This window comes from Chelonia mydas, chromosome 4 (assembly GCF_015237465.2).
Source record: "Chelonia mydas isolate rCheMyd1 chromosome 4, rCheMyd1.pri.v2, whole genome shotgun sequence".
Lineage (NCBI taxonomy): Eukaryota > Metazoa > Chordata > Testudines > Cheloniidae > Chelonia > Chelonia mydas.
Genome location: NC_057852.1, coordinates 131,642,066 through 131,669,138, shown reverse-complemented (window position 1 = coordinate 131,669,138; position 27,073 = coordinate 131,642,066). Strand labels below are relative to the sequence as shown.

The 27,073-nt window shown below is 41.1% G+C and overlaps 1 protein-coding gene across 4 annotated transcripts in view; it reads left to right on the top strand.

Annotated features, from left to right (window-relative positions):
* CTNNA2 (catenin alpha 2) overlaps positions 1 to 27,073 on the top strand; it is a 775,924-nt gene that overhangs the window by 593,931 nt on the left and 154,920 nt on the right. For all 4 annotated transcript variants that reach the window (XM_043544890.1, XM_037898317.2, XM_043544889.1 and 1 more), the window contains exon 8: positions 15,464 to 15,544. In XM_043544890.1, coding sequence (XP_043400825.1) covers positions 15,464 to 15,544 — 81 coding nt within the window. The remainder of the gene's footprint in view (positions 1 to 15,463; positions 15,545 to 27,073) is intronic.

The following is a 27,073-nucleotide window of genomic DNA, read 5'->3' as shown; positions in this document are numbered from 1 at the left end:
TCTAAGGTTTATTACTATATCTCAACTATGTCTGGTACGGAAAGGGAGAAGAATTACACACAGAGAGTCAATCCTTTTCTTTTTGTCTTCTTTTGAATCTCTCCTTCTTGGGCTTAATTAGATCCAGTTCATTTTTTGTTTCAAACTTCAGCTGCTTCTATCTCTCTGAGTAGTGATGTCTTAGAAATATTCAGGCACAAAGATGAAGGCAATATTCAATAGTGATCCATTATTTACATTAATGAGGATCAAGTCATTTTCTTTCCCAGGCTTGCTTCCATCTCCATTAATTTAAAATGATAGCTAAAGTTACAGTATGTATCCAATTAATTCTCATGCACATTGTTTGCTTGCAGGTGGGTTTTCCGTTGGAGGTGTGCCAGACTGGGAAAGGCTTGCTGCCAAACACACAAGTCATTGCTCTCAGAGAGTTTGACACATGCACTAACCTGATATTATGTAGGCAGTACAGTAATATGCCAAGAGAAAGCTAGCGGTGGACAGTAACAGTGATTTCACTGATGGAAAAAGCACATCGGCCCAAATCATTTGAAGATATGGTTTCAGTGTAAACTGTAATTAAAAGAGGCCCAGAGAATGGGTTGGCAAACAAAGAGAGAGAGCAGGGAGGGGAGGAGGGAGATGACAGAGTAGGGAAGAAAGTAGGAAAGCACATTTGAAAAGCATTTAATTCCCTGCTATAAACCAGTTTGGCTCTTCCAGTATTAACTGCCTGTGTCCCTTACATTAGATTTTATTTTAGGAGGACACTTCCTTCATTGACACCCACCTATCAGATAGAGTGTGGACATCGAGAACGGAGACAAATTGTGTAGGGTCATCCGAGGAACATAATGTGAGGAAATTGAGAAAAGGGACATGTAGACATGATATCAGGATATATACCCTTATGGCAAGATCTGGGAAGGACTCAACCAAGTGAAGTAGTAGAAACCCCCTTGCTCCAGACATTTAAAAGCAGATTGGGCAGAGCACTAGCAATTGCACTATCCAGAATAATCCTGCAATTAATTCTTGAAGATGGGCTAGATATTTTCTGTCTCAGATTTTTAAGATTATGCGATACCTATGCTGTAAAAGATGAACCAAAAATAAATAGACATGGTAAAATATATTTTAAAAGTTACAGTTGGCACTTCAGCATGTTCATTAAGGCAAACATTTACATGTAAATCAGCAACTAGTCTCATGGTTGGATATGACTACCTTTTTGCTAATTGTTTGCCCGCATTTCCAAAAATCTCTTCCTTTGTAAGTGATGTGTTCTTGTTCACAATGCCTCTCTAACAGAAGGAAAAGAGGGGAAAAAAGACACCCCCCCAGGAGACAATAGGGTCAAATATTGTAGCCAAATATAACTTTTTAAAAATGTTGTTCCTAGCAGTCGAACTATCTTAGTGGTTATCCTGCTTGATCTAAAAAGCTAAAGAAGGTGAGGCCTGAGGAGTACTTCAGAGGGAAATTTCCAAGGTGTGCCTTTGCGCTGCAGGAAAAGTTATAGGTAATTCATCTGGGGACATTTATCCTGTGAGTCAGCATTTCGGGTCTAATTAGCATGGTGTTGGGGAGAGGAATTTTGCTGGATACATTGTCCTCTGAATGAGACCTAAAACTCAGATTCTGGCCAGCTGTGGTCACTTAAGCTATGTCTACACTATGAGGTAGGGATCTGTTTTCCCTGCTTTTGTGCACAGCTTAGCCTTAGCAGTATGCATCCGATGAAGTGAGCTATAGCTCACGAAAGCTTATGCTCAAATAAATTGGTTAGTCTCTAAGGTCGCACAAGTACTCCTTTTCTTTTTGCGAATACAGACTAACACGGCTATTACTCTGAAGCTTAGCCTTGCTGAGAACATATCCACCTGTTTCAGGCAAGTTTGCACTTGGCATGGCTAAGCCATGCATCCGCTCCTGCTGCCTGTTCTCCCATAGCTACACTGCTATTTATATTCTTGCTACCTGTAGCTCATAGTGTAAAAAAATAGCCATTTTTTAAACAGTAGGAGTGCTAATCCAACTATTCTTGCCAAAGTGTAATTTAGGGAAATCCATTGCACCTCCTTACGTTTCCCTTGGATTTTAAATGCACTTAGTATTGTTTGCTATTTGTCTTAGTAGTTTCATGGAGTTTCTCTGTTCTGTGAGAATAGTTGATGTGTTTCACCCCTACAGTTTTCTTACCCACTCATTGGACTGTTGTAAAATTTCAGTGGTTAGCTTTTTAAAACACTTAGAGATTCTTGAGCAGAAAGCAGTGGAGAAGATTAAATTATTATTATTATTAAGTATTATTATACTTATTATTAATATTCATATTACTGTTGATAGAATGAGAATGTAATTTTGTTAAGAGAGTTATGATTTCATTCTAGCTTCTTTTCCTTACATAGCCCCATCATGTGAATGGGGACATGTGCTTACTGCCTCTTCCCTTTTCCTTGAATCATCTGAGATTATGAAACAGAGCAGTGGAGATATAAAAGCAGATTACAATTCACAGCTGGGAAGCAGTTGGTTCTTAAATTAGGAGTTTGTGGTGGACACTATGTAAATGGCTGGCAATGAAGAAATTAGAATAATTTAGCTTTCCAGAGTAAGTGATTCTGACCTTCTAAATAAAGGCATCTGCAAGCTTTCATTGAAAAGGTGAGGACGACGGATCCTCATCAACTGTAAATTGTCGTACAGTGGAGGTATGGCGGTTTACACCAGCTGAGCTTCTGCCTCCAGAAGTATTTTTTTTTATAAGCACTAAATTGTAACAGAACAATTTTTGTACATTAGTGTCTTCTGAGCCGAACTGTATGATTTATCCCATGGAAACGCGGCTATTTTTTTTCCAGTTTAGCACTGTCAATAGCCAATCCAAGTTGAAAGGCATTCTTAAACTACTCTAAAGATCTTATCAGTACAAACCTTTAAATTGGTATGCCGATGTATGTAATTATACTGAGGTTGCCTTGAGAAAAACGTATCTAAAAATGTGAATAATTTTTCTAGCATACAAGGTTCCAGTTTCAACAAATATATTATTATATCCTGAGAGCCTAATCCTTTTGAGGTGCTGAGTACCAGGCAATGCCAATGACTTCCTAGAGCTGGTCCTTGTAATTTTAAATTCAGTGTGATGAAAGCAACCCCAAAGTGGTGCCTATATTTCTTTATCTTAGAACGTAGTTTTAATGTGAGTGATCACTTGACCCCAGATTTTCAAACTCCCAGGAGGTGCTAGTCCAATATTTAGGCGCATTTCACAAAATCCCTGCTCAGCTACTGACTAACTTTAGAGGCATCTGCATTCCCTAAGTGCCTAAATTTTCACTGTAAAAGTCCCTAGGTGCCTGAGTTTCCGCTGCTGGGTATGCACACTGCCACCTCAGACAGGACCCCAGACACCTATCTCTCGCCTCAGCCCCAGCGGGATTCTCAAAGTAGTTGTTATCCTGCCTATCTTGCCTACAGGGCCCAATGAAGGAAACATGCTCAGGGCTGTGAATTCCACTGATTGGCTATGTGCCTAAAAGTTAGGCATTGCCAGGCCTAAGTTGCCTCTATGAATCTAGCCCCTAATAGGAGCTTTTCAAAAGCAGCTAGGCAGGTTAGGCACCGAACTGCCATTGAAATCAATGAGAATTAGGCTTTACATAATACTACTAGGGGCCAGTCCTGTCTACTGTTGAAAACCTGCCCCGTAGAGCCAGATCTATAAAGGTACTTACACATTGCAGTGCCTCACCCCTAGTTGCGCCACCACCTAATGGAAGTCTCAGCCCTGAGTTAGGAGCCCAGACTCCCCGTGCATTGTATGGGGAGAGTCAGGTGCCTAAGGAAGCAACTCTCATCCTGTCCAAGATGGCCAGGAGTGAAATGCTGAGGAGAGAGGCAGGAAGAGAAGAAGGGTTTAAGGGTGCCCATGGCTTTGGTTTGAGCGAGGGCTCCAAGCAGTGCATTAGCTGTGTAATGGCATCAGTGCTTGGTGACTTTATGAATGCCAACAGGCAGAAGGTTAGGCGCCTAAGGGGCTAGGAAGCAGCTGAGTGGCAATTTTGAGAATGTCACTGGCTTCAAATTATGGACTCGGGTGTCTAAAGAGGTGGTGAGGTGCGCTGTAACAGGGCACGGCAGGGCCCCTTTTGCTCCTGCCTCTGTTAGGTTCACAAAGTCACTCTGATCCCCTGGGGTTAGTAACCACTGGTGCAGTTTAGTCACCAACTTGGTCCCACCACCATTTCATCCCTGCTTCTGCTTCGACTCCCTGCCTTTTCCTTGCTCCCACCCTGGCTTCCTTCCTCTGAGGCTTTTATACAGACCCAGGCTAATTAGGCAGTAGCTGTCTCTGCTTCCCCTATTAGGGCCAGGTTACCCCCAGCCAGCACTAATGTATTCCCTTAAATGGGAACTGACATGGCAGAGGGCTGAATCAGCAACCCTTTGCCCAGCACCCTGTCACAGCACAAATACCTTATGTGGAAAAGGAAGGGATTGAAGCTGTGTACTCGCACATAGTGTCCTTAGGAACTCTTGAAAACTCATAAAGGCATAGCACCCTGAAATTAACGGGTAATATTAGTGATACAATTATCCCGCCATTTTAAAATCCAGCTGCAATATTTGTCTTTCTGATTTCTACTGGCTAATGACATGCCATGCAAAGAAGAATATCCTTCTGTTTGGATTGGATTACTGCAATACATTCTCCACTTGATGACCATTCAGAGGATTTAACTGGTGCAGGAGGCAGCAGCCAAATTACTCAACAGTGTTAGATGCAATTATGGGTGCATTTTTCACCCTAGAAGTGTCAGTAGAAAGTGACCTTGTTATGTAAATGAAGAGCAAAGTTCTGTTTATAGTTTGTAAAACACTCTGGGATCCTTTGGGTTGAAAGTCGCTATATAGTAGAAATATATAATTAACTATTGTATTAATAGCACTTATCTATTATACCACACACACTTTCAGACATATTATCTGATAACAATCCTATGGCTGAAAGGGACCTTGAGAGGTCCTCTAGTCCACCCCCCTGCACTGAGGCAGGACCAAGTATACCTAGGCCATCCCTGACAGATGTTTTTCTAACCTATCCTTAAAAACCTCTAATGATGGGGATTCCACACCCGCACTTGGAAGCCTATTCCAGTACTTAATTATCATTATCGTTAGAAAGCTTTTCCTATTATCTAACCTAAATTTCCCTCGCTGCAGATTTAGCTCATTACTTCGTGGCCTATCTTGAATGGACATGGAGAATAACTGATTACTTTTCTCTTTATAACAGCCCTTAAAATACCTGAAGACTGCTGTCAGGTCCCTCTCCCCCCTCACCCCCCCCCCAGTCTTCTTTTCTCAAGACTAAACATGCCCAGGTTTTTTTAACCTTTCCTCAGAGGTCAGGTTATCTAAACCTCTGATCCTTTGTGTTGCTCTCCTCTGGATTCTCCAATTTGTCCACACCTTTCTTATAGTGTGGTGCCAAAACTGAAACCAGGACTCCAGCTGAGGCCTCACCAGTGCCAAGTAGAGTGGGATAGTTGCCTCCCGTGTCTTACACACGACAATCCTGTTAATACACCGCAAATGATATTAGTCTTTTATGCAGCTGCATCACGTTGTTGACTCGTATTCAATTTGTGAGCCACTGGAAGCACCACTTCCGTTTCAGCAGTATCACTGCTGAGCCAGTTATTCCCCATTTTTTAGTGAATACTGACTATGCAAATAGCATTTATACAGTGATGTTTAATATTAAAGTAACAGGCAGATGATTGAAACAATGGTCAGTTTATCTAATATTTCTGATGTTACTAACTAAAAAATATTGGTGTTTTATTTAAGCCTTTTCTCCCACCTTTGAAACCTCCAACTTTTTCCCCTCTTGCGATTTTTCTTTTAAATGGCTCAATGGGATTTATGTATCGTTATGGAAACTATCCTGGATCTTGAATGGCTCTGGGGCTAACATGCACAACAGATGTTGTGGAAAAAATACATACTACAGTCATGCATAGCTGGATGTACCATTTACATAAATAAACCATTTGCCATTGCAGAGCCATAATGTTCCCATAGTTCAGCATCACAGAGTAGCATCAGAAGAATACGTTTTGTCCACTAATTAACACTTTGTGATAACATAAATGTGGTATTTTTAATGGCAATTGCTGTTGTGCAGCAACGAGTGTAATCAAGCCCTAATCCTGACTGGGGTCTCTGAAGCCTACTGAAGTCAACAGAAACACTCCCCTACACCACAATCCCCTACCCCCCCGCCCCCCGGATGAGAAGATGAGAGATAAATGTTAGTCACATCATTTGACATACACCAGGAAGCTGCTCAGATGTGACGGTGATGAGGGCTTAATAGGAGCCTTTCTTGACTGGAATATTGGATTGTTTCCACATTACTAATATATTACTAATTGTTTAAGCATCCCAGGCCAAATTACATTCATCTGTGTGACACAGTAAACCAGGGAACACATCTACACATTATTGTTTATAGTGGAGTTATAGAAATCAGACATTGAACTCATATACATAATGAAGCTTTGTGCTCCAAACATATTAACATGTTCTCCATCTCATGGTTTACTCCTCTTACATTGCCTTCATTTTACTGTGCATGCCAAAACCAAATATGTGTGGGTAGCTGGCCCCTTAAAGGGAATACTGCCGGCTGGTCTATACTCCCCATCATGTGCCATAGCCCTTTAACAGTTTGGGCTGGTCCGATACTCAATGCCTGAGGAGATATGGGGAGAGGAAAGGGGTCCCAGGAAGAAGTAGCATTTACAGGGACTCCTGTTCTGTATTTTTTAAGGGACTATGATCTGGAACCGTGCTGAGAGGATGGGACAAAGTGCTTCTCTTCCCCAGCCAAAGAAGAATGAGCTGGGAATAGGAGCAAGCATAAATGCTGCCCTCCTCCTGCATAGAGGGAAGATACCTGTAGACACTGCAGAGAGCAAGAAGGCTTCTATGAGGGCCCAGAGTTTAGGGAGAAGACAGCAGCAGGGGGAAATAGGCCTGCTGAACCCTCCCAGCCTGAGGGTGACTGGGAAAAGGGCCAGTTGGAGGAGAAGCTGCCGCAGGCTTGACAGCTGGCCCAAAGTAGGACTCCAGCTCCAAGGAAAAGAGGCCCCAGTCTTAAGGAGAGGGAAAGAAGGATTGTCTGATGTACAACCCAGTTCTGGGAGGAGGGCTGGGACCTCCTGCACATGGGTGGAAACTGAGCAGGATTTTGACACAGGTGTGAGAATGGGTGGGTGTGAACTTGAGTGGCTAAATAAGTAAGTTACCCTCTGTAGAATGAGAGCGTAAACCAGACCTGCAAAGAGGGATTGAACTCGTCTGGGTAACTGTTTGAAAAGACCCCAGGGGCACTGAGTGCAGCTTGCCTTCAGGGCCACAACAGGCCAAAAGGGGTATGCTGGAGAGGCACATGCCTTTATGACTGTTATATCTGCATCTCTGTGATGCTGTGTACAGAGAGCGAATTGATGCCACTGGCACGGCGATAGTGCTAATTACACCAACAAAGATCTGTCCGGGGATGTTTAATGTGATTGAAAACCCACGAAGACAGTTGGGGGGAATTTTGAGTTTGGCACTTGTGTTAACGAACAAGTTACTAGTCTCCACTGAGCCACAGCCTGGAACTGACTTAAAGCTTGGAAGGTCCCTGAATAAACACGGTAGGTCAGTTAGGCAAGGTAGTTTACATACAGTAATCTTTCTGCTCTGTCCTTGCAGATTTTCTGTGTGAGCTGAGCCAGCCTACCTCTATGTAAATGCCTCTTCATAAACAACAGTATTAACAAGAAAGGCTTGTCTAGGAATAAGAATCCCAAGTGGGGCTCTTTTCCTGATCTATGCAAAGTTTCCCACTGCTCCTTCACTTAATCATGGAAACAGACAAGAGAAAAATGGGACATACACATTAAAACTGAGTATGTGATAAATCCCTAACAAAATTGTGTGCGTACACAGTTACACGCACACACTTTGAATTAGGACAGATTGAGTGAGTGCATATTATTAGGAGGCATTTCTACTGTTCAAACATGAAAATATATCCTGGTATTACTTAAAAGCATAGTTGAAATCCTGGCCTCAGTGAAGTCAATGGGAGTTTTGCCATTGACTTCAGTGGAGCCAGAAATTCACCCCATGTGTCTAAGAGTTAAAAAGATTTGTTGTCTTCTTGGGAGGGTGCTAGAAAGAAGGAAGCAGAAGATTTTTTTTTAATAGATGAGTGGAAGGCCCTTTCTTAAACTAAAGCTGGGGAAAGTATAAAATTAAATAGGATGGATTTTTCTAAAAAAAATGACATAAATGTAGGCAATTTTTTCCACAGTAAAGATTCAGCTGAGCGTTAAACCATTGCCTGTTTTCCCAAAGTGATTCAAAGCATGTTAGCCAATTGAAATTGTGATATATATGTTGAACCTTGTCCAACTATGTTACTGTTCCAGGGTGCAGAGATAAAAAAGGGTTAATTAAATATGGCTTTCTCAAGTGACAAAAGGTTAACCGGTGCTAATTCTCATTAAAATGTCCGTAGTATACTGTTCTCTGGCAGCTTTGTCATTTGAACATCTATCCCTATTTTGCTCTAGTTAATCTGGTTAAAATTGGTTTGTATGTGGCTGATATATATATACAGAGAGAGAGAGAAAGTGTTTAAAACTTTCTATCACTTCCAAAATTTTTTGTTGTTTTTCTTAATATGTCAGATATTACATATTTTTACTTAATGTATGGCTAATGCAGTATTCTATTCAGATTATTCATATGGGGACCTGACTTTTCATCCAAAATATATTTTCCTGACCATTGTCTCCACTTAGCCTGGGGTTTTCAAATATCATTGACATTTACCTTTATTTGATAGGATAGGTGGAATAGTCTTCTCCTGACCCGACTTAGTCTCCTTACCATAGGGCTAAAAATACCAGTGCATATTTTCCTATCTTCCCACTTAAAGCTGCCACTTGGGTCTGTTGTTTTGTCTGTTTTTTCTAGTACTACGTTTCAGTTCATCACTTTTCTGAAGATGTTGAACAGAAACATAGTTTTAAAAGAGTGATATTGTTCGGCAGTGAAAAGAAGATATTAGGACTGGTATATTTTTGAAGATGAATGTATACCTTAACAGTGTGGTGTTGCAGTTGTGAATAAACTCTAATCGTGGAGGCATCTACTAAGGTGATAGTTAAAAGTATGTTAAGGAACGGTAGCTGTTGGATCAATAGATAATCTTCCCACCTATCTCCTTTGGGCTAAATTACTGGATAAATGACAGCAGGTCTGTCTTGGTCATGCAACATGTCATACATGATGAGACTGAGCTATCCCAGCTTTCACTTATCTGAGTAGAGAAGACAGAAGGTGTCTGAGTGTGTAAAAACGATAGCATCTTCTGATTCCTTCTCACACAGCTGGAGAAGGGTTTTTTTTTTTTGTATTGTAATAAATTGAACCATTATTCTGTCTAGCCTTCCAGATAAGATGTCTTAAAGGGAAAAGTAGGTAGTTTCTTCCATACTTTTTACTTTGAAGTCTTCCTCTTTATTGGTGACATAACAACAAATGTGCCGTCTGTCTGCACCAGAACAATGCAGCTCTGTAATCACAGAAGCAACTTTGAGTCCTGTGTAGCACCTACCTCAGCCCTGTTTGTACGTGGGTTTACAGTCACCTTTCTTCTGGCTAATCAAATCTAGCTTTTGAGGCTTTTGAGGCTGAGTAATAATGCTCAGTCGGGTGATTATTCAGCATACATGATCTCAGCTCAAGGTCCCTTTTTCATCTCTATGCCTTTATAATAATGTTCATCACCACAATTATCTAAGCACCTCCAATATTAAAAATATCAATTCACCCTTAGTTGTGTTGTGTGTGTCAGTTTCAGGAGTTGTTTTTTTTTTTAACTCTAATAACTCACATTTGTGTAGTATTTAATTTTATGCAAAACTGGCAGCAGAGTTCCTCTGTAATAGCTAAGCCTCCTCCCTAGAGTCTGATAACATCACATACACAATACACCATAGCTTTGGATTGACTGGCCTGCAACCCAGTAGCCCAACTCTTTTCCCCATACCGATTTCTAGGGCTGCAAAAGAATGTTCTGTAAATGCCTTCAAGCTGGTCAAAGTGGGTCTTGATTACTAAGCAGGTATAAGGAATAGCAGGTATCGTGGTTATGGAAATATGTTTAGAGAGAAAGATATAACTTTAGTTCAGTTTCATGCACCTGTGAACAGCTCCTGAGAAAATTGTTTTAAGAATAAAAACCACTACATGTTAGAACACCTCATTGCACTGGAGGATGGAATTCCTTCCACACTGACTCCTAATTCTGTGCGTGGAGTATTTGGGATACTCTCGTTATTTGCTCTAAGTAAATTGAGTTACTGTATTAGCTTAAAAATAACTCTGTGGCAACTGTTGACTTTGACTTTGCTCAATTTATGGAGGCCAGTTAATGTTTTTCTGTTTCATGGTTCAGGAAATATTTTGACTGTTGAGTTTTGAGAGGGGGAAATAACTGGAGTGTCGCACACTTGGTTGTTCATGGAGGCTGAGCACTCTGTGCTCTCCAACTTTTTATGTGTAAATAGCTTTTTAGGCTTACAAACCATCTGAGAAGTTATCTGGGAGTGGGAGGGGAAAATTCTTAGCTTGGCTGCTCCCATAAATTGAGACTGTAGTGGAAGCTGAGGCTGTGAGAGTAATGAAATCCCCATTTCCCAGCTAATAGACATCACAGAAACAATGGAATCATAGGACTGGAAGGGACCTCGAGAGGTCATCAAGTCCAGTCCCCTTCATTCATGGCAGGATTGATTATTATCTAGACCATCCCTGACAGGTGTTTGTCTAACCTGCTCTTAAAAATCTCCAGTGATGGAGATTCCACAACTTCCCTAGGCAATTTATTCCAGTGCTTAACCATCCTGACAGGAAGTTTTTCCTAATGGCCAACCTAAACTGCCCTTGCTGCAATTTAAGCCCATTGCTTCTTGTCCTATCCTCAGAGGTTAAGAAGAACAATTTTTCTCCCTCCTCCTTGTAACAACCTTGTATGTACTTGAAAACTGTTATCATGTCCCCTCTCCGTCTTCTCTTCTCTAGACTAAACTAATCCAGTTTTTTCAATCTTCTCTCCCATGTCATGTTTTCTAGACCTTTAGTCATTTTTGTTGCTCTTCTCTGGACTTTATCTAATTTGTCCACATCTTTCCTGAAATGTGGAGCCCAGAACTGGACACAACATTCCAGCTGAGGCCTAATCAGCGAGGAGTAGAGCAGAAGAATTATTTCTCATGTCTTCTCTACAAAACTCCTGCTAATACATCCCAGAATGATAATTGCTTTTTTTTGCAAAAGTGTCCGCAAACTTTATAAGAGTACTCTCTATACCATTATCTCAATCATTGATGAAGATATTGAACAGACCTGGATCCGGAACTGACCCCTGCAGGACTCCACTAGATATGCCCTTCCAGTTTGACTGTAAACCACTGATAACTGTTCTCTGGGAATGGCTTTCCCCCCTATTTACAAGGCTTGTTACCCTGTCAAAGAAAGCTTTTAGGTTGGTTTGATGCAATTTGTTCTTAACAAATCCTTGCGGACTGTTACTTATCACCTTATTATCCTCTAGGTGTTTGCAAATCTATTGTTTAATTATTTGCTCCATTATTTTTCTGGGTACTGAAGTTAAGCTGATTGGTCTGTAATTTCCTGGGTTGTCCTTATTTCCCTTTTTTTATAGATTGGAATTATATTTGTCCGTTTCCCATCCTCTGGAATCTTTCTCATCTTCCACAGTTTTTTGAAGATAATCGCTAATAGATTCATAGAATATCAGAGTTGGAAGGGACCTCAGGACGTCATCTAGTCCAACCCCCTGCTCAAAGCAGGACCAATCCCCAGTTTTGCCCCAGAACCCCCTAAATGGCCCCCTCAAGGATTGAACTCACAGCCTTGGGTTTAGCAGGCCAATGCTCAAACCACTGAGCTATCCCTCCCCCCAAATACTTGTCAGGAGCCCATTGAAGAAGACCCATCCCAGTTGGCTGAAAAGAAATCAGACAAGGCGAGGAATGGCTCCCAGGCTATTTGGATGGTACTAAAATTGATGGAGGTGGTACTGTGAAAATGTCCTGACAGAGATATAATATGTGAATAGTTAAGCTTGAGTTGTGATGCTGGAATCACTGACCTGGCTGAAGCTGATGCGTGTGCCCCGCATCTCCACCTTCCCCTGTATCTGGGTTACTCCATTCTACCCTCTCATGCCAGAGCCTCTTTGGGCCTCCCATTTCCTTCTCCCTCCCATGTCTGGGGCTGTGTGGGCCCCACATTCCCTTCTTCCACACATGCCATTGGTTCTGCATCTGTCTCTCACACTTCCAAAGTACTTTTCATGCCCCCTGGATTGGAAGGGAGGAACAGAGAAATACCATGATATTGGGTATAGGCCTCATTTTGTCAGTCAGTTCCCTTCAAGGAACGCAGGCAGAAGATCTACCCCGTAACAATTTCTATACAAGAGATTTTAAAGACTACAATAAATAAACTTTTATAACATATATATTTTCAGCCAACAACAGATGGGATTTGACAGAGCTGCTGGATGTTATGTAACATCATGTGCCCTACCATTTTTGCCAATAATGCTATTTATTTAAGGTGTTGTCTTGCTCTCCTGTTTAAAACTGTGTCCTGGGGGAGGCATTGTAACTCTTTACAAATGTAAACAGCAATGACAGAGGAATTTCTCAGGAGGGAGTGACATGACTTCCAAAGCATATTGGGTCAATCAAAATCATGTGTTGAAATTCAGATGGTGTACATTTAGGCTGAATGTCGCCCAGAATTATCCTGAGCATGAGTAGTCGTGTCAGACATCAGAACAGTCTCCCAAGAAATTACATTTGGGACATTCATAACTGAATTGCAAAGGCTAGATCTTCAGCTACAGTAGAGTTCTGCTTGCACAGGACCTGGTTGTGAGGGGCAGGGGAAGGGAGAAAAATATGGATGTATCCCATCTCTGTTCTCCCCCAGGACTTTTGATTTTGGTTCAGTCCATGGCATAATTTAAACAAGCCTCAGGTTCGCTGCTATAAATTATTGTGCCTTGCAATGGCTCTTAGAATGGCTGGAGATAGCCACAGCACAGCACGCTCTATCTTTGTCCCCCATCAGCCCTGGCTTGGCCCCTGCACTGAGAGGATTGAACTCTGGGGGAATTACCAGCTGCCTGGTCAGGGCAGCTTTATGATCCATTTTAATGGGTGCTAAATGGAATTGCTTGATCCTGCATCACTGAAATCAAGGAAGGACCCAAGAAAAATTTACACTGCACCAAATTAGTACAAAAATGCTAGTCAATTGTTGCGTAGTGATGTGACTATTTAAAAAGTTCATCCTGAAGTGGCTTTAAATTCTGTTGATTAGCTTATTAATTATTATCATTTTGCTAATATGCAGAGTAACTTGCATTGTTTATCAGCAGCTCTTTTTACATAACAATGAGGTATTATCCCTATGACAGCAATACATGGATTAAAACATTTCATACAGTTGTACCTCTTGCCACAGCTCTGTGATCAGAACTTCACCCGGTAGCCAGCTAGAAGAGAGAGGAGAAAGAGAGACCTTAAATAACATTACATACATGGAGTCACGCAACAGAGAAATGAAAGTGGCATTGAATACTAATGTCACCAACCCTTGTTACTGCAAACAGTTAATATATATGTAACAGAGTTACTGGATTTTTTTTAATGAGAGTACCACTTTATATTCTAAGTTTAAACTAGCACCTCGACTGTATTTATATATTATATAGACCAGCACACTTGACAATCCCTCTTTCTGTTGTCACAATTTAAATATGTTTTGATTACATATCATATCAGTCCAAATCTCTTTCCTTTTTTATGTTAAATTTCACCTTGACAAACTGTAGGCTAACCACTTAAAAACATGGTGCCCACTAACTTGACTGACACACTAGGGGCTTGGGGTAGGGGGAATGACACACCTGTAATGCAAACTCACCAGTGGGCTACACAAATATTTTCTGTTGTAAAATATTGAAGGGGTATATTGTTCCTGTTCTCTCCTGTGGGTGTGTACAATTCACTTCAATCGGTTTATCACTGATTTTTTTTTTCTGAACCTAAGGAGTAAAATTGTATTTTGTTTGAAATCCTATTGTCTTTTGCTACTGTAATGTTTGAATTTCGAGATTGAGAAAAGAGGATTTACAGATTCCTGAATGATTATAAATGCATTGGCCTTTTATCAAAATTAACATTACAGTAATATAAGTCAAACATTGACTCAGCTAACCAGTTAAAGCAGAGGATGAGAAGATGACCGTATAGAGTTGATAGCATAGTCATATGTCTTAGAGAAATCATTATTGAAAGGGTATGTTTAAAAAACCTTTTGAAAGTGAATTTTCAGTAGATCCCAGAAACATATGCAGTTAGGCTCTGTTGGAAGTACAAAATCTTGGTTAATGGTATGCGGGGGATAATTGTAAATATGATATTTGAAAACAGATGTGGGAAAAGAAAATGGGAGAAAGGATTGAAGAGATCTTTGTTGTTTATAAAAAAAAAACCCTTATCAAATGGATTTCAATATGATACAAAATTTAACAAATCTTTAGAGAAGGAGCCTTTTCTTAAAAGAAAGGTAATACATCTGACAGTCACTTAAAGCTTTTTTGTACCTTGGAACCTTAAAACTTTTTTTTTTTTAACACTAAGCTGCAGAAAACTTCCCCTTTCTTTCCCTCCCCTTTTTAATCTTCATTGAGAATCTTTGCTTCGAGACTTCCTGCACAAGAGAGCGTTTTAAGTGGAAGTCTCCTTTATACTATATCTAATGTCTGCCAGTACAATTCTTGTTACAGTCATATGGAACATTTTCATTCAGTCCTCAAGCTGTTTTGCTGCTTATTATCGTGTTTAACATACCCACCGCCTGGCAGGACAGAGATTAGAAACTCTTAATATTTGTTATATAGTGAGAGGTCTTGCCAGATTTTGGCAGCAAGTGCTAGAGCATGCAAACATAATGTATCAGTGCAAAAGTTCTGAACGGTCTAGTGAGTCACATTAATCTCCCTTTTTTATCCTTTTATGAATTGTTCAAAAATCTGCTATACACAGCAGCGTCCCCTTAATAGTGTGGCTGATAACGTATATTGAAAAGAAACCTTGATTTGTGCTGTGATGGGTGCAAACAATACAGAGATAGATTTACTGCATGTATACATAGATATTTAGGTGGCTTTTGAAATGCTTTTTTTGATACATTTTCAGAATTTTAAAACCTGTATATTTAGACTGTATTTTTTGCATCTTTGAACTGTTTTTTTCTAACTGTAAAAACATATTTTTTTAAATAGACTGGGAGAAAAGAAAAAGGGGACCCACTGAACATTGCCATTGACAAGATGACCAAAAAAACAAGGGATCTGCGAAGACAGGTACTTTGTGTTCATTATGCATGTTCATTTTCAGGAAAGTCATAGTTCTGCATGTTCAGACTCTCTTTGACACGAGTAGAATTAGAAAAATGCATGATTTGTTTACAATTTATTATTACATTATAATTAATGGTGGCAGCAGGTTTGGTACCCGCTGAGTAACAATGGAGAAACTGAATTACCTGCTAGATGAATCACCCGGTGCTCTTTATGTCTGGGAGAAGGGAAAACACTCTAAGCTTTAGTTAACTCGGGAACCACTAAAGCCAGTTGTGCAGCTACCGACGTACGTGCTTATCTTTGCTCACAGGAGTAGTCCCATTGAAATACACTAAACTATTCGTGTGACAAACGTTAAGCACATGTGTAAGTGTTTGTAGGATGGGAGCCAAAGCCTCTAACATTTTAAAAGGAAACTCAGCTAGAATGCTTGTTAAATGGAAATGGCATATGAATAGGGAGAAGATGGAAAAACAGAAGTGAAAAGGTGCTTATTGCTTTTTCCATACTATTTTTTTTTTCTTATTCTACTAGGCAATGTATTTTGTAACAGAATAATATGGTGCAAAACTCTGCAACTGGGGATGGGAAATTGAGTCGGGGAGGATGGAGTTGGATTTTTCCCCCTAAATTAAATCTCCTTGGTGTTTTACCAATTTCACATTAAGGGTAGAAGGATCTTCCTCCTCTTTTGGGTGATGAAATCCCAGCTCTGAGTTGGTCCGTGGTTGAGACATTGTCAGAAAGGATCGGCTGGCCAGTCAGACCATTGCTGTATACAAACAGACCAAACTATGCAAATAAACATGATGACATAAGCACCTAAGTCTGTATTTAGGTACCTGTCTAAGTAGCCTTGCTTGCAGTGGTGCTAGGCATCCACAGTTTTTATGTATGTTAGTGCTCATCACCTTGAAAATTAGGCCATACATTTAGCTACTTCCCTTTTGACACCCAGGTTTGAAAATATTGGCCTCAATGCCCATTGCAATACTGTAATAATAAAAACATTGCAGTTTTACAATGTGTTATAGTTGGACCCCCACACAGTATGAATCATCAGCCATGCTGTAGGAAAGCTAACATTGTCTCTGTTGCTACAGTTAATGAGAGCAGAAAAATACTGTCTCTCTGCAGGTCCAGCCTCCTGATTTGTGAGACCTCAAGCTGCAAGAGTGTGGTTTGCACCATATCTTGTTTCTCACTCTGTTCCCTCTGCTAGAGTGAAGTACAAGGTCAACACACGAGTTGCTATTCTGTGTGGGGCTCCCAGCAACACTTGTATTGCTCACGTCTGAAATCAGGTTCCAGTCTCAGATGGGACTATGTAAAAATGGCACCTCCTTACTCAACACAACTGCTCCTTGTGTGCATTTGGCATCATCTCTACTACTTCAATCACAAAAATAAGTTGGAGCTAATCATGTGATCAAAGTTAAGTGTATGTCAGTTTTTGTAGAATTGGAACCAAAACCTCTAACATTCTAACTGGGTTTTATTCCTGCTAGCCCTGAAGAGTCTGTTATTTATTCGAGTTATGGTAGTGGCCCAAAGCCCTTCTCATTATAATCAAATCACAAATGTAGTAGGTGGTATGGAAATGAACAGGAAGACAGAGTCACTGCACTGAAGAGTGTATAATCAGAGGGGAAATTGTTCACAGCTAAGAGACATAAACTGCATTCTATTTCTCCTTCTGCATCACCAAGAGAATGTGTGCTAATCTCCACTCAGTTACAGATAAGCAATCCCACATAAGCAATGATATTACACCGGTGTCACTGAGGACATCATTTGAAGACAGGGTGTTTGCATGTGTGGGGTTGCCCAGTGGAGTTGGCAGGATTTGTCCAACAGATTCTTTATTATGGGCAATGAGGTTCAAGAAGAAATGAACCAAGTTTGAGAGTGCAAGCCTGGCAGTTTGCAATCTTTTTACTTGTGAATTAATCAAATTATAAGCAGACATATTTCCGGGACAACAAACGTGGAGCTGCATCATGCCATCCGGGGGCATGGTTCAGTGTTCATGCTGTGCTCCCCATCAGTATCTGGCCTGGGCCAGGGAAGCTAATGATCCAACTAGCAGACCAAATTTGGTGATGAATCCTGGTCATGGGCTACCTGAGGCACATTGCACATACGCTAAGCAGAATAATACCCTTTTTACGGAGTCACTTTTTCGAGTAGGAGCCTCTTTCAGTTCTTGTCAATCAAACTCCCCAAGCTCATTGTTATTGCCCTAGAACTGAGTGATCTACAAAATGAATTTGTGGGCAAGGGAGGGATTGTCTTCCATCTGTCAGAAAGGGCTCTCTTCCCAGGCTTCAGCAGTCAGACTGATTCCTTTTTCCCAGGTCACTCTACCACAGATCTCATTGAGGTTTTTATTTAGTTAGACAAAGGAATGCACAAACATGCTGACATGGTTGTGGGTGGGGAATCTGGTGTTAAAAAATCCATCTCACAATTTCTAGCAGTATCAGTTTTCCTCTTTTGGAGGAATAACACATTGTATAATCATCACTTTGAATCTTCTGGGTATTTGAAAAATATTATGTAGATCTAATTTTTACACCTTTATGTCAACTGTGAATGAAAATAATATCAAACTGAGTCAGACTGAATCAGTGCTTAGAAGCAAGTGTCCCACAGCAACCTACTGCTTCTTGCTGCCACTTACTTCGTTTTCAGTTGTTTGGGAAAAGCAGAGAGTTCTGTGTCTGATAACAAGTTGTGCCAATTGGCAGGATGTTTTGCTTTTTTATACACACAAGTTTGTCTAAAGAAAACAAACCAGCCCTCCTAAACTGGAAACATCCTTCACACCATGCTACGGCTGACAAGAAAGATCACAGCAGTGAGAAGCCTGCTATTGCCAGTTATTTTGTTTGTATGTTCTCTCTATTGAGAAAAAATAATAAATCTATCGTTTAAATATTACAGCTAATCGGAAACAGCATGTACACACAATCTTTGAGACACTGTGACTCTGCAGTAACATTGGAACAAAGATAAGCAGGGAAGAATTTGGCTTACATGCAGGCTGAATGCACAGTGATGGCCAACATGGCTATAGATCATTTGGAGCAGAGTTAGCAGTGTACCAGCTGTTCGACTGTCACCACCACTGGTGTTCCACCTGTCAATTCTGCTGCCTCCTGCCCTTGCTGCCACAGTCTCTGTGCCCCAGACTCTCCTCCAGTTTAGCAGCTGATCTGGTTCAGCCACTATTTGCCAGTATTTCTTTGAGTTACAGTAGTTGACCTCTCCAAAACAACTACACCAATGGCAACCAAATTGGAGCTTTCTGTTGTGGAGAATTTAGAAGTTTTGGGGTTTAGTTCTGAATAGTCATGAAAACAGGTTTCAGAATCTCAGTCTTTTGTGAAACGGAGTTTACTTCCTCTGCAGAACTTTAGTTCACAGGATGTTATAATAAAAGAATAGGAATCAGGATTGTAAAGTTAAAATCCAAAAATCACTGAGATAACATTTTCATTTCAGTAAATACATTTGGTGGTCCAAGTCTTTCGAATTGTAGAAAACCATGAAACACATTATATATTTATATGTAAGTTTATATAATTCATAAATAAAACCCTCTGTATCATTGGCACACTTATTAATTGGTTTCCTGTATCAACCTACTAACAGGATCTTTGAGAAAACCTCTCGATTTAACTCCATCTTTAGCACTTTTTGCAGGTCTCAGAAACTGTCCATGATTCTGTGTAACTTTTTTCTCTAGTGTAGACTACAGTAGGTGGAATTAGACAACATTCTCCAGGATATCCTTGGTCCTTCTTGTTACATCTCTTGTCTTAGCACTCGGGAGACAGCATATTATTTTATGCTCCTTATGTGGGGCAACGCCATTTAGAGGAAGTTGCATTACCGTTGCTTATGAACTCTGGGAAAAAATTGTATTTTACAGCACTTTGAAAGCCATTGAAAATTCATGTATACACTAGAGTCTCCAGGAGTAAAAACATGTCCTTTAGGCCAAGCTGTTAGACAAAGGAGACACCTAACCCTGAAAAATGTATGCTGTTGGAGTACGTTTTATGGTATCTAAACCCATATAATGTAAATTATACCATGGATAGACTCTTACATAATGTTCTTAGTCTATGGACTCAAATCTATCTCTCTGGGTTCATGGCTTCCTTCATGATAGTAGCTGAGAGCTTCACAGGCACCACAATACCCAATTCAGGGGCCTTGTGAGGATTCATTAGATAGTTTATAAAATAATTCTGAAGATTGAAAAGCTGTATATATTTGTTATGTAATAGTAGAATATCCAGAAGAGCTTGCAGCTTTAAATTAAGTCTTAGATGAGCATTTGCTAGCAACTTATTTTGCAGAGGCAAAGTTGATGCAAAGTCATGTTACAGTCAGCTTGTAGATGAATAAATTAGCCATTTGACCCTCCCTTTCTAAGGTTGCATTGTATTACCAGAGATGAAGTTTCAGTTGTCCCCCAGAGAATTTGCAGTGTGATTGGTGACATTGCTTCATCCTGCTACATCAGAATGCTTCCTGATAAAATGTTAACATTTCTGAAAGTGACTCCTCCCTGAGTGAGCTTGTATATAACTTTGAACTTAAGGCCACTTGCAGCATCAGCCTTTCCTCATTGGAATCTCATCAGCTTCATTCTTGAGGCTTAATATATCACTGCTTCGACTGCAGTGCCTCTATTGCTCTTGGTTGTGGAAATCAGGAAGCTGTTTCTGTGAAATCACTTGGTAGCACAAAGGGATACTTGATTTTGCCATGTATAATGTTTAGTGCATATGTACTGTTATTGTTTTTGTGTATATATGTACTTTAATTAAATCATTTGCTCTAAAGCTTGGTACAAAGGTATATTGGTCTTGGATAGAAATCTGGGTATGTTGCTGAATTACTCAAAGTACAGGGAATGAGTGCACAATACAACAAAGTGCTGAGATCTTTCACCTTCCATTCAAGTCACTGCCAGCACCGAAGATACTGTGAATTAGAGGCATTTTGTAGGATTGCAAAAAGAAAAGGAGTACTTGTGGCACCTTAGAGACTAACCAATTTATTTGAGCATAAGCTTTCGTGAGCTACAGCTCTTCATCGGATGCATCACTTTTCTTTTTGCGAATACAGACTAACACGGCTGCTACTCTGAAACCTGTCATTTGTAGGATTGGACTCAGAAAGGTGTAGGTTTCTGGCAAGGTGTACATTTCTGAAACTATTTTTGTCTTCTACTATTTAATAGAACCATTAGTATATTTAGTCTATGAATAGTTGCTTTAAATAAATATCTAAATATCTGATGTCAAAATTAGGGGCAAGAGCCGGTTCCTAAACTTCATTTTAATGGTGGTTTGGACTTGAACTTAAAAGGCTTATTTGAATTCCCGTGTCTTTTTGTTGCCCATTTCAAAATATATTTCTTCTAGATGTTTATCACTGTGACATTGAGTTTTTATGACACTTGAGAGTGCTTCAGAGGAAATGGAGAGTGTTTTAATAATGCTGATTTACTCTTTCAGGTCTGCAGTAATTTCCTTACTGCGTAATTATAAGGCTCAGTTTAATTTACTCTACACATAATGTTTACTGATGCACATATGGTGCCGTATTTCAGAAAACTATACCCATAACAGGTAGTTGTGTGTAACCGTTCCATCAAATGAAGAAAAAATTGATCTGGAACTTAAGTACTCATACCAGATTATTTTTGCATGGCAAAAAGTGAAGGAGCCACAGTTAATCTAAACTTTTCGGTAGGATCATGACTGTTCTATAAACTCACAGCAGTCATTGGCTTGAAACAGTTAATTTTTATTGTGTGATGCTGTGAACCTATAGGCAGGTGTTTTCAGAGTATTATGCAAAGAATGATGAGCCCTGCAGATAGTTTTGATATTATTCCCCATACATAGAGTTCCATTAAAAGCTCACTGTTCACCAACCCAGCTTCCTGTACTAAGTCCAGAAACCTCCTATATTTAGACTAGAAGGAAGCATGCTTCCACAGATTTACGGAATTGCAAATGTTGAATGTTTAATGGCACCCTTCTTAATGTGAGAAAAAATCAACATGCAGGGGAAAGTCAATGGATAATGTTACAGTTACTTCATGTAGACCAAGACTAGCAGACACAAGAAATACAGACACAGTTGCTAGTACCTTGTGTATATTGCAGCAAATTACTGCATCTGGCACACACAATATGCGAGGCATCTTGGGAAGGACGAGACCCAGTCTAGGCTCCTTGCCTGATACTTTTGGCCAAGGGTCTTTAAGAAATAGATAATTTCTGTGCTTCATGTCCCAAATGCAAATTAACAATCCCTAGGGGAATCCTGTGGGCTCCACTAATACTGCTCCCCTTGGTGGAGACTGCCTTTGAAAGAATTGGAATTGACTTTATAGGACCTCAAGAGTGGAGTGCTTCTGGACATGAGCATATACTTGTCATCATGGACTATGCCACCAGCTACCTGGAAGACATATCACTGTGGACTACAGCTCCTAAGACTACCCACACTTTGCCATTAAAACAGATTCTTAGGACAAGATGGCTTTTTTCTGCACCACTAGGCCTATTTTAATTTACGATCGTGCACTTTGGAACACATGGTGATGGCCACTTTTCAATGTTGGATGGACCGATTACTCCAACAGCATAATCAATATGCAGTGGCATACTTGGATGATGTAGGTTTCAGAGTAACAGCCGTGTTAGTCTGTATTCGCAAAAAGAAAAGGAGTACTTGTGGCACCTTAGAGACTAACCAATTTATTTGAGCATAAGCTTTCGTGAGCTACAGCTCACTTCATTGGATGCATACTGTGGAAAGTGTAGAAGATCTTTTTATACACACAAAGCATGAAAAAATACCTCCCCCCACCCCACTCTCCCGCTGGCAATAGCCCGTCTAAAATGATCACTCTCCTTACAATGTGTATGATAATCAAGTTGGGCCATTTCCAGCACAAATCCAGGTTTTCTCTCCCCCCCCCCACCCCCCCCCACACAAACCCACTCTCCTGTTGGTAATAGCTTATCTAAAGTGACCACTCTCCTTACAATGTGTATGATAATCAAGGTGGGCCATTTCCAGCACAAATCCAGGGTTTAACAAGAATGTCGGGGGGGGGGGGGTAGGAAAAAACAAGGGGAAATAGGTTACCTTGCGTAATGACTTAGCCACTCCCAGTCTCTATTCAAGCCTAAGTTAATTGTATCCAATTTGCAAATGAATTCCAATTCAGCAGTCTCTCGCTGGAGTCTGGATATGAAGTTTTTTTGTTGTAATATCGCAACTTTCATGTCTGTAATCGCATGACCAGAGAGATTGAAGTGTTCTCCGACTGGTTTATGAATGTTATAATTCTTGACATCTGATTTGCTTCCATTTATTCTTTTACGTAAAGACTGTCCAGTTTGACCAATGTACATGGCAGAGGGGCATTGCTGGCACATGATGGCATATATCACATTGATGGATGTGCAGGTGAACGAGCCTCTGATAGTGTGGCTGATGTTCATCACAGGGCCTATCCCCCACCCCCTCAGACGTTCTTGTTAAACCCTGGATTTGTGCTGGAAATGGCCCACCTTGATTATCATACACATTGTAAGGAGAGTGGTCACTTTAGATAAGCTATTACCAACAGGAGAGTGGGGTGCAGGGAGGTATTTTTTCATGCCTCGTGTGTATAAAAAGATCTTCTACACTTTCCACAGTATGCATCCGATGAAGTGAGCTGTAGCTCACGAAAGCTTATGCTCAAATAAATTGGTTAGTCTCTAAGGTGCCACAAGTACTCCTTTTCTTTTTGGATGATGTAGGTGTCTATATCAAGGATTGGGACTCCCATTCCTGAGAGAAGCTGGGTTAACAGCAAACCCAGCTAAATGTGCAATAGGAAAGGAAGAAGCTCATTGCTTGGGACCGAGAGCTGGTGGAGGACAAGTCCATTGGTGGATAAAGTTCATGCCTCACAGGCATACAAGACCCCATGACCAAAAGGCAAGTGCATGCCTTCCTAGGCTAACCTGGATACTGTCACTGATTTATACCCCATTTTGCCTGACCTAACTAGGGATGCCTCCCCAAGACAGGCACTCTGGACACCCATCCGCAAAACTGCCTTTCAAAAACTCAAGACCATACTCTGCGGACACCCAGTGCTGTATAGCCCAAACTTTGAAAAGGAGATCATACTACAAACAGACACATTGGTGATAGGACTAGGGATGGTCCTTTCTCAAGAGGTAGATGGAGAAGAACATCTGATAGTATATATCAGCTGGAAACTTCCCCTGCAAGAGCACATGCTCAGTGATAGAAAGAATGCTTGGCTACCAAATGGACAATAGAAAGCCTGTGGTACTATCTTCTAGGGAATGAGTTCACACTTGTTAAGGATCATACTCCCTTGCGTATGATCCCATGAGATGATACCTGTCATTACAACCATATGGATAGAGCACCAAGCAGGAAGTTTGCATTGCAACACCATTTTTCGGTCCAGGGACCTGGCCTATGCCAGCCAAGGCTGGGCTTTGGCCTTGCAGGGGAGGATATTAACAGGGTCGACAATCCCCAGACTGCACTGTGATAGAGCGAGAGCCGAGTCTGTCCTGTTTACAAGCAAGCAGCTTGACCATAACCCCAGGCAGCTGCCACAGCTGCCAATCATTGAGGCAGGCACCCACAGCTGCAACCAATATAGGAAACAATGTCTGCTTTAAAGGGGAGAGTGCAGAGAAGGAAAGAAAAGCAGAAAGGCCTGGGACAACAAAGGGGTGACAGCCTCACATCAGGCTGCCTTTGAGAAAACAGCCAGAAGATGGAAGGAAACTGCAAGCCCCAAAAGTGAAGGACATATATATATATATATATATATATATATATTAATATTCTGACGGGTCAAGGCCAGATGGCTATAGAAAAGTAGTGGGAAATAAATATGTTAGCTCCAAGCTAAACAAATCCCTGGTACCAGGATAAGTGAAATGGCAGCTGCTCCAGGTCAGTTAAGATACCTGGGGCGAATTAAGAACTTTCCAGAAGGCAGGGAGAATGCTAGGTTGATTGGGACACCTGAAGCCAATCAGGGGCTGGCTGAAACTAGTTAAAAGCCTCCCAGTCAGTCAGGTGGGTGTGCATGTCAGGAGCTGTGGGAGGAAGTTGTGCTGTTGGAGAGGCTGAGTAGTACACACCATATCAGGCACAAGGAAGGAGGCTCTGAGATAAGGGTGAAGTTGAGCTTGAGGAAGTGAGGGCTGCTGTGGGGGAAGTAGCCCAGGGAATTGTGCATGTCATGTTTCTAAAAGCTAGCATAGCTGATACTGTTAGGGTCCCTGGGCTGGAGCCCAGAGTAGAGGATGGGCCCCGGCTCTTCCCGCCCCCCCCCCGCCCACCTTTGCCCCCTGATTAATCACTGAGACTGGGAGACAACAGAGACTGTGCAAGGAAGGATAACTTCTCCTCACCTCCCTCACAGGCTTATGATGAAAATGGCTCAGTAGACTGTGACCCTTGTCTCTAGAGAGAGAAGGGTTACGTGGAGGGTCACAGTGAGCCTCTGAGGCTAGCGAAATCCACCAGGAAACACAGGACCCACGGAGGCAAGGACAGAGCTTTGTCACAATATGTCACATAGACATAATTGGAGGTGAGGGTCTAGGCATTGACCTGACTGAGAGCAAACTAAGGAGGGTCAGTCAGTAGAAACTGAAACTCCTCAAGAAAGCACACTACAAGATGGTAACAGTGGAGCATACCTTAACAGAGAGTGTCTCATGGACCATGCTCTTACCATCTGTGATTGATGCTCCTTTCCCTTTCATGAGCAAGTAACTTCCTCATAGAAATTTGCAGAAGTTGCTGACAGGAAAAGTGATGTTAGAAAAATACTTCTTGTATTTTTAGCTTATGTCAATGTACTTTAACAGTGGGAAACAAGAAGGAGGGTTAGCACCAGGTGACCAGTCAGCTGTCCACAGTCCACCCGTCAAGTGATCTGTGGACTTCTGGTGGTCAATGGCCCAAAATTTTAGGAATCACCGATCTACAGCACTCCCTTATATTTGCATATACTTACAATTGGAAATAGCACAATAATCCAAATACTAAGGGTATGTAACCACAGACTATTTAGCCACTGAACACAATTAGCCAGTTTTAATATTGGCCCCTAATTTTCATATCCTTTGTGACTATTATTGTTGTAATATATATATAGTCCTGCAGTGCAGTGTACTTGATCAATATATGTTGCATCGTCTTGCCATTGGAATTACAGCATTTCATGATTTGTAGCTGTCAGTGAAATGGAATGATTACCCCATGAACTTCTTATCCTTCCTCCATTACCCTTCTCTTTCACTCACCTTTCTCCTGCTCCAGTGACAGCTGCTCTGTCTGTGTCACTCAGGCTTGCATTTGCACTGTCATTGTTGACACTTTATTGTCCTTCCCCCTGCATGCCCCCCCCAAGCCTTTAGCAAAATCCTATCACTTCTTCCTCTGTGGCATCTTCTAAATCCCTCCTTTCCACACTGTCTCTACTTCTAAAACCCTGGCTCGTGCCTTAGTCATCATCTGTTACCTTGACTGCTGTAACTTCCTCCTTTTTGGCCTCCCATCTTTTTATCTCTCCCTCTCCGTAACACCCAAAGTGCAAACATTAAAAAATCATCTTCCATCGCTTTGACCATTTCACTCCTCTTCACAAAGTACACCAAACTCTGTCTCCTTCTGTGTCAGTTTGAAACTCTGAGTCTTTTGTTCAAAACACTGGTTAGTTTTTCCTATATCTTAGTTCTCCTTACACCTTACGTGCCCCTAGGCACAGCATCTTCACCCCCTCCTCCCACTGCCTACAGCTGACCTTTGTGTTGCACACAGTTTTAGAGAGGTAAGGTGCCCCTAGAACACCAGCACCCCTAGGCACGTGCCTACTGTGCCTAGTTGAAAATCCAGCCCTGTACTCAGCACACTGCTCATTCCTTTCTTCTTACTGCCCTTATTATTATAAGTTATTATTATTTGTATTGTGATAGTGCCTAGGGACTCCATACCGATTTGGGGCCACAGCATTCTATTCACTCTATAATCTTATAGTGGGAGTCAGTTTGTGCCCTAGAGAGCTTGTAATACTTGCTCCTCTGCCTTTTTCACATGGATAACATTTTCAAAAGCACCTAAGAAACTTAGGTTTCAGAGTAGCAGCCGTGTTAGTCTGTATCCGCAAAAAGAAAAGGAGTACTTGTGGCACCTTAGAGACTAACACATTTATTTGAGCATAAGCTTTCGTGAGCTACAGAGGACTAAAGGCCCTAAGGTCCAGATCCTCAAAGGTATTTAGGTGCCTAACTCCCATTACAATCAGTGGGAGTTAGGCACCTAAATACCTATGAGGATCTGGACCTTAAGTGCATTAGTCACTTTTTAAAAATGAGACTTGGTCTCCAAAGTCAGGTGTTGCAATGCTGAGTGGAGCAATGCCTAAATACCTTTAAA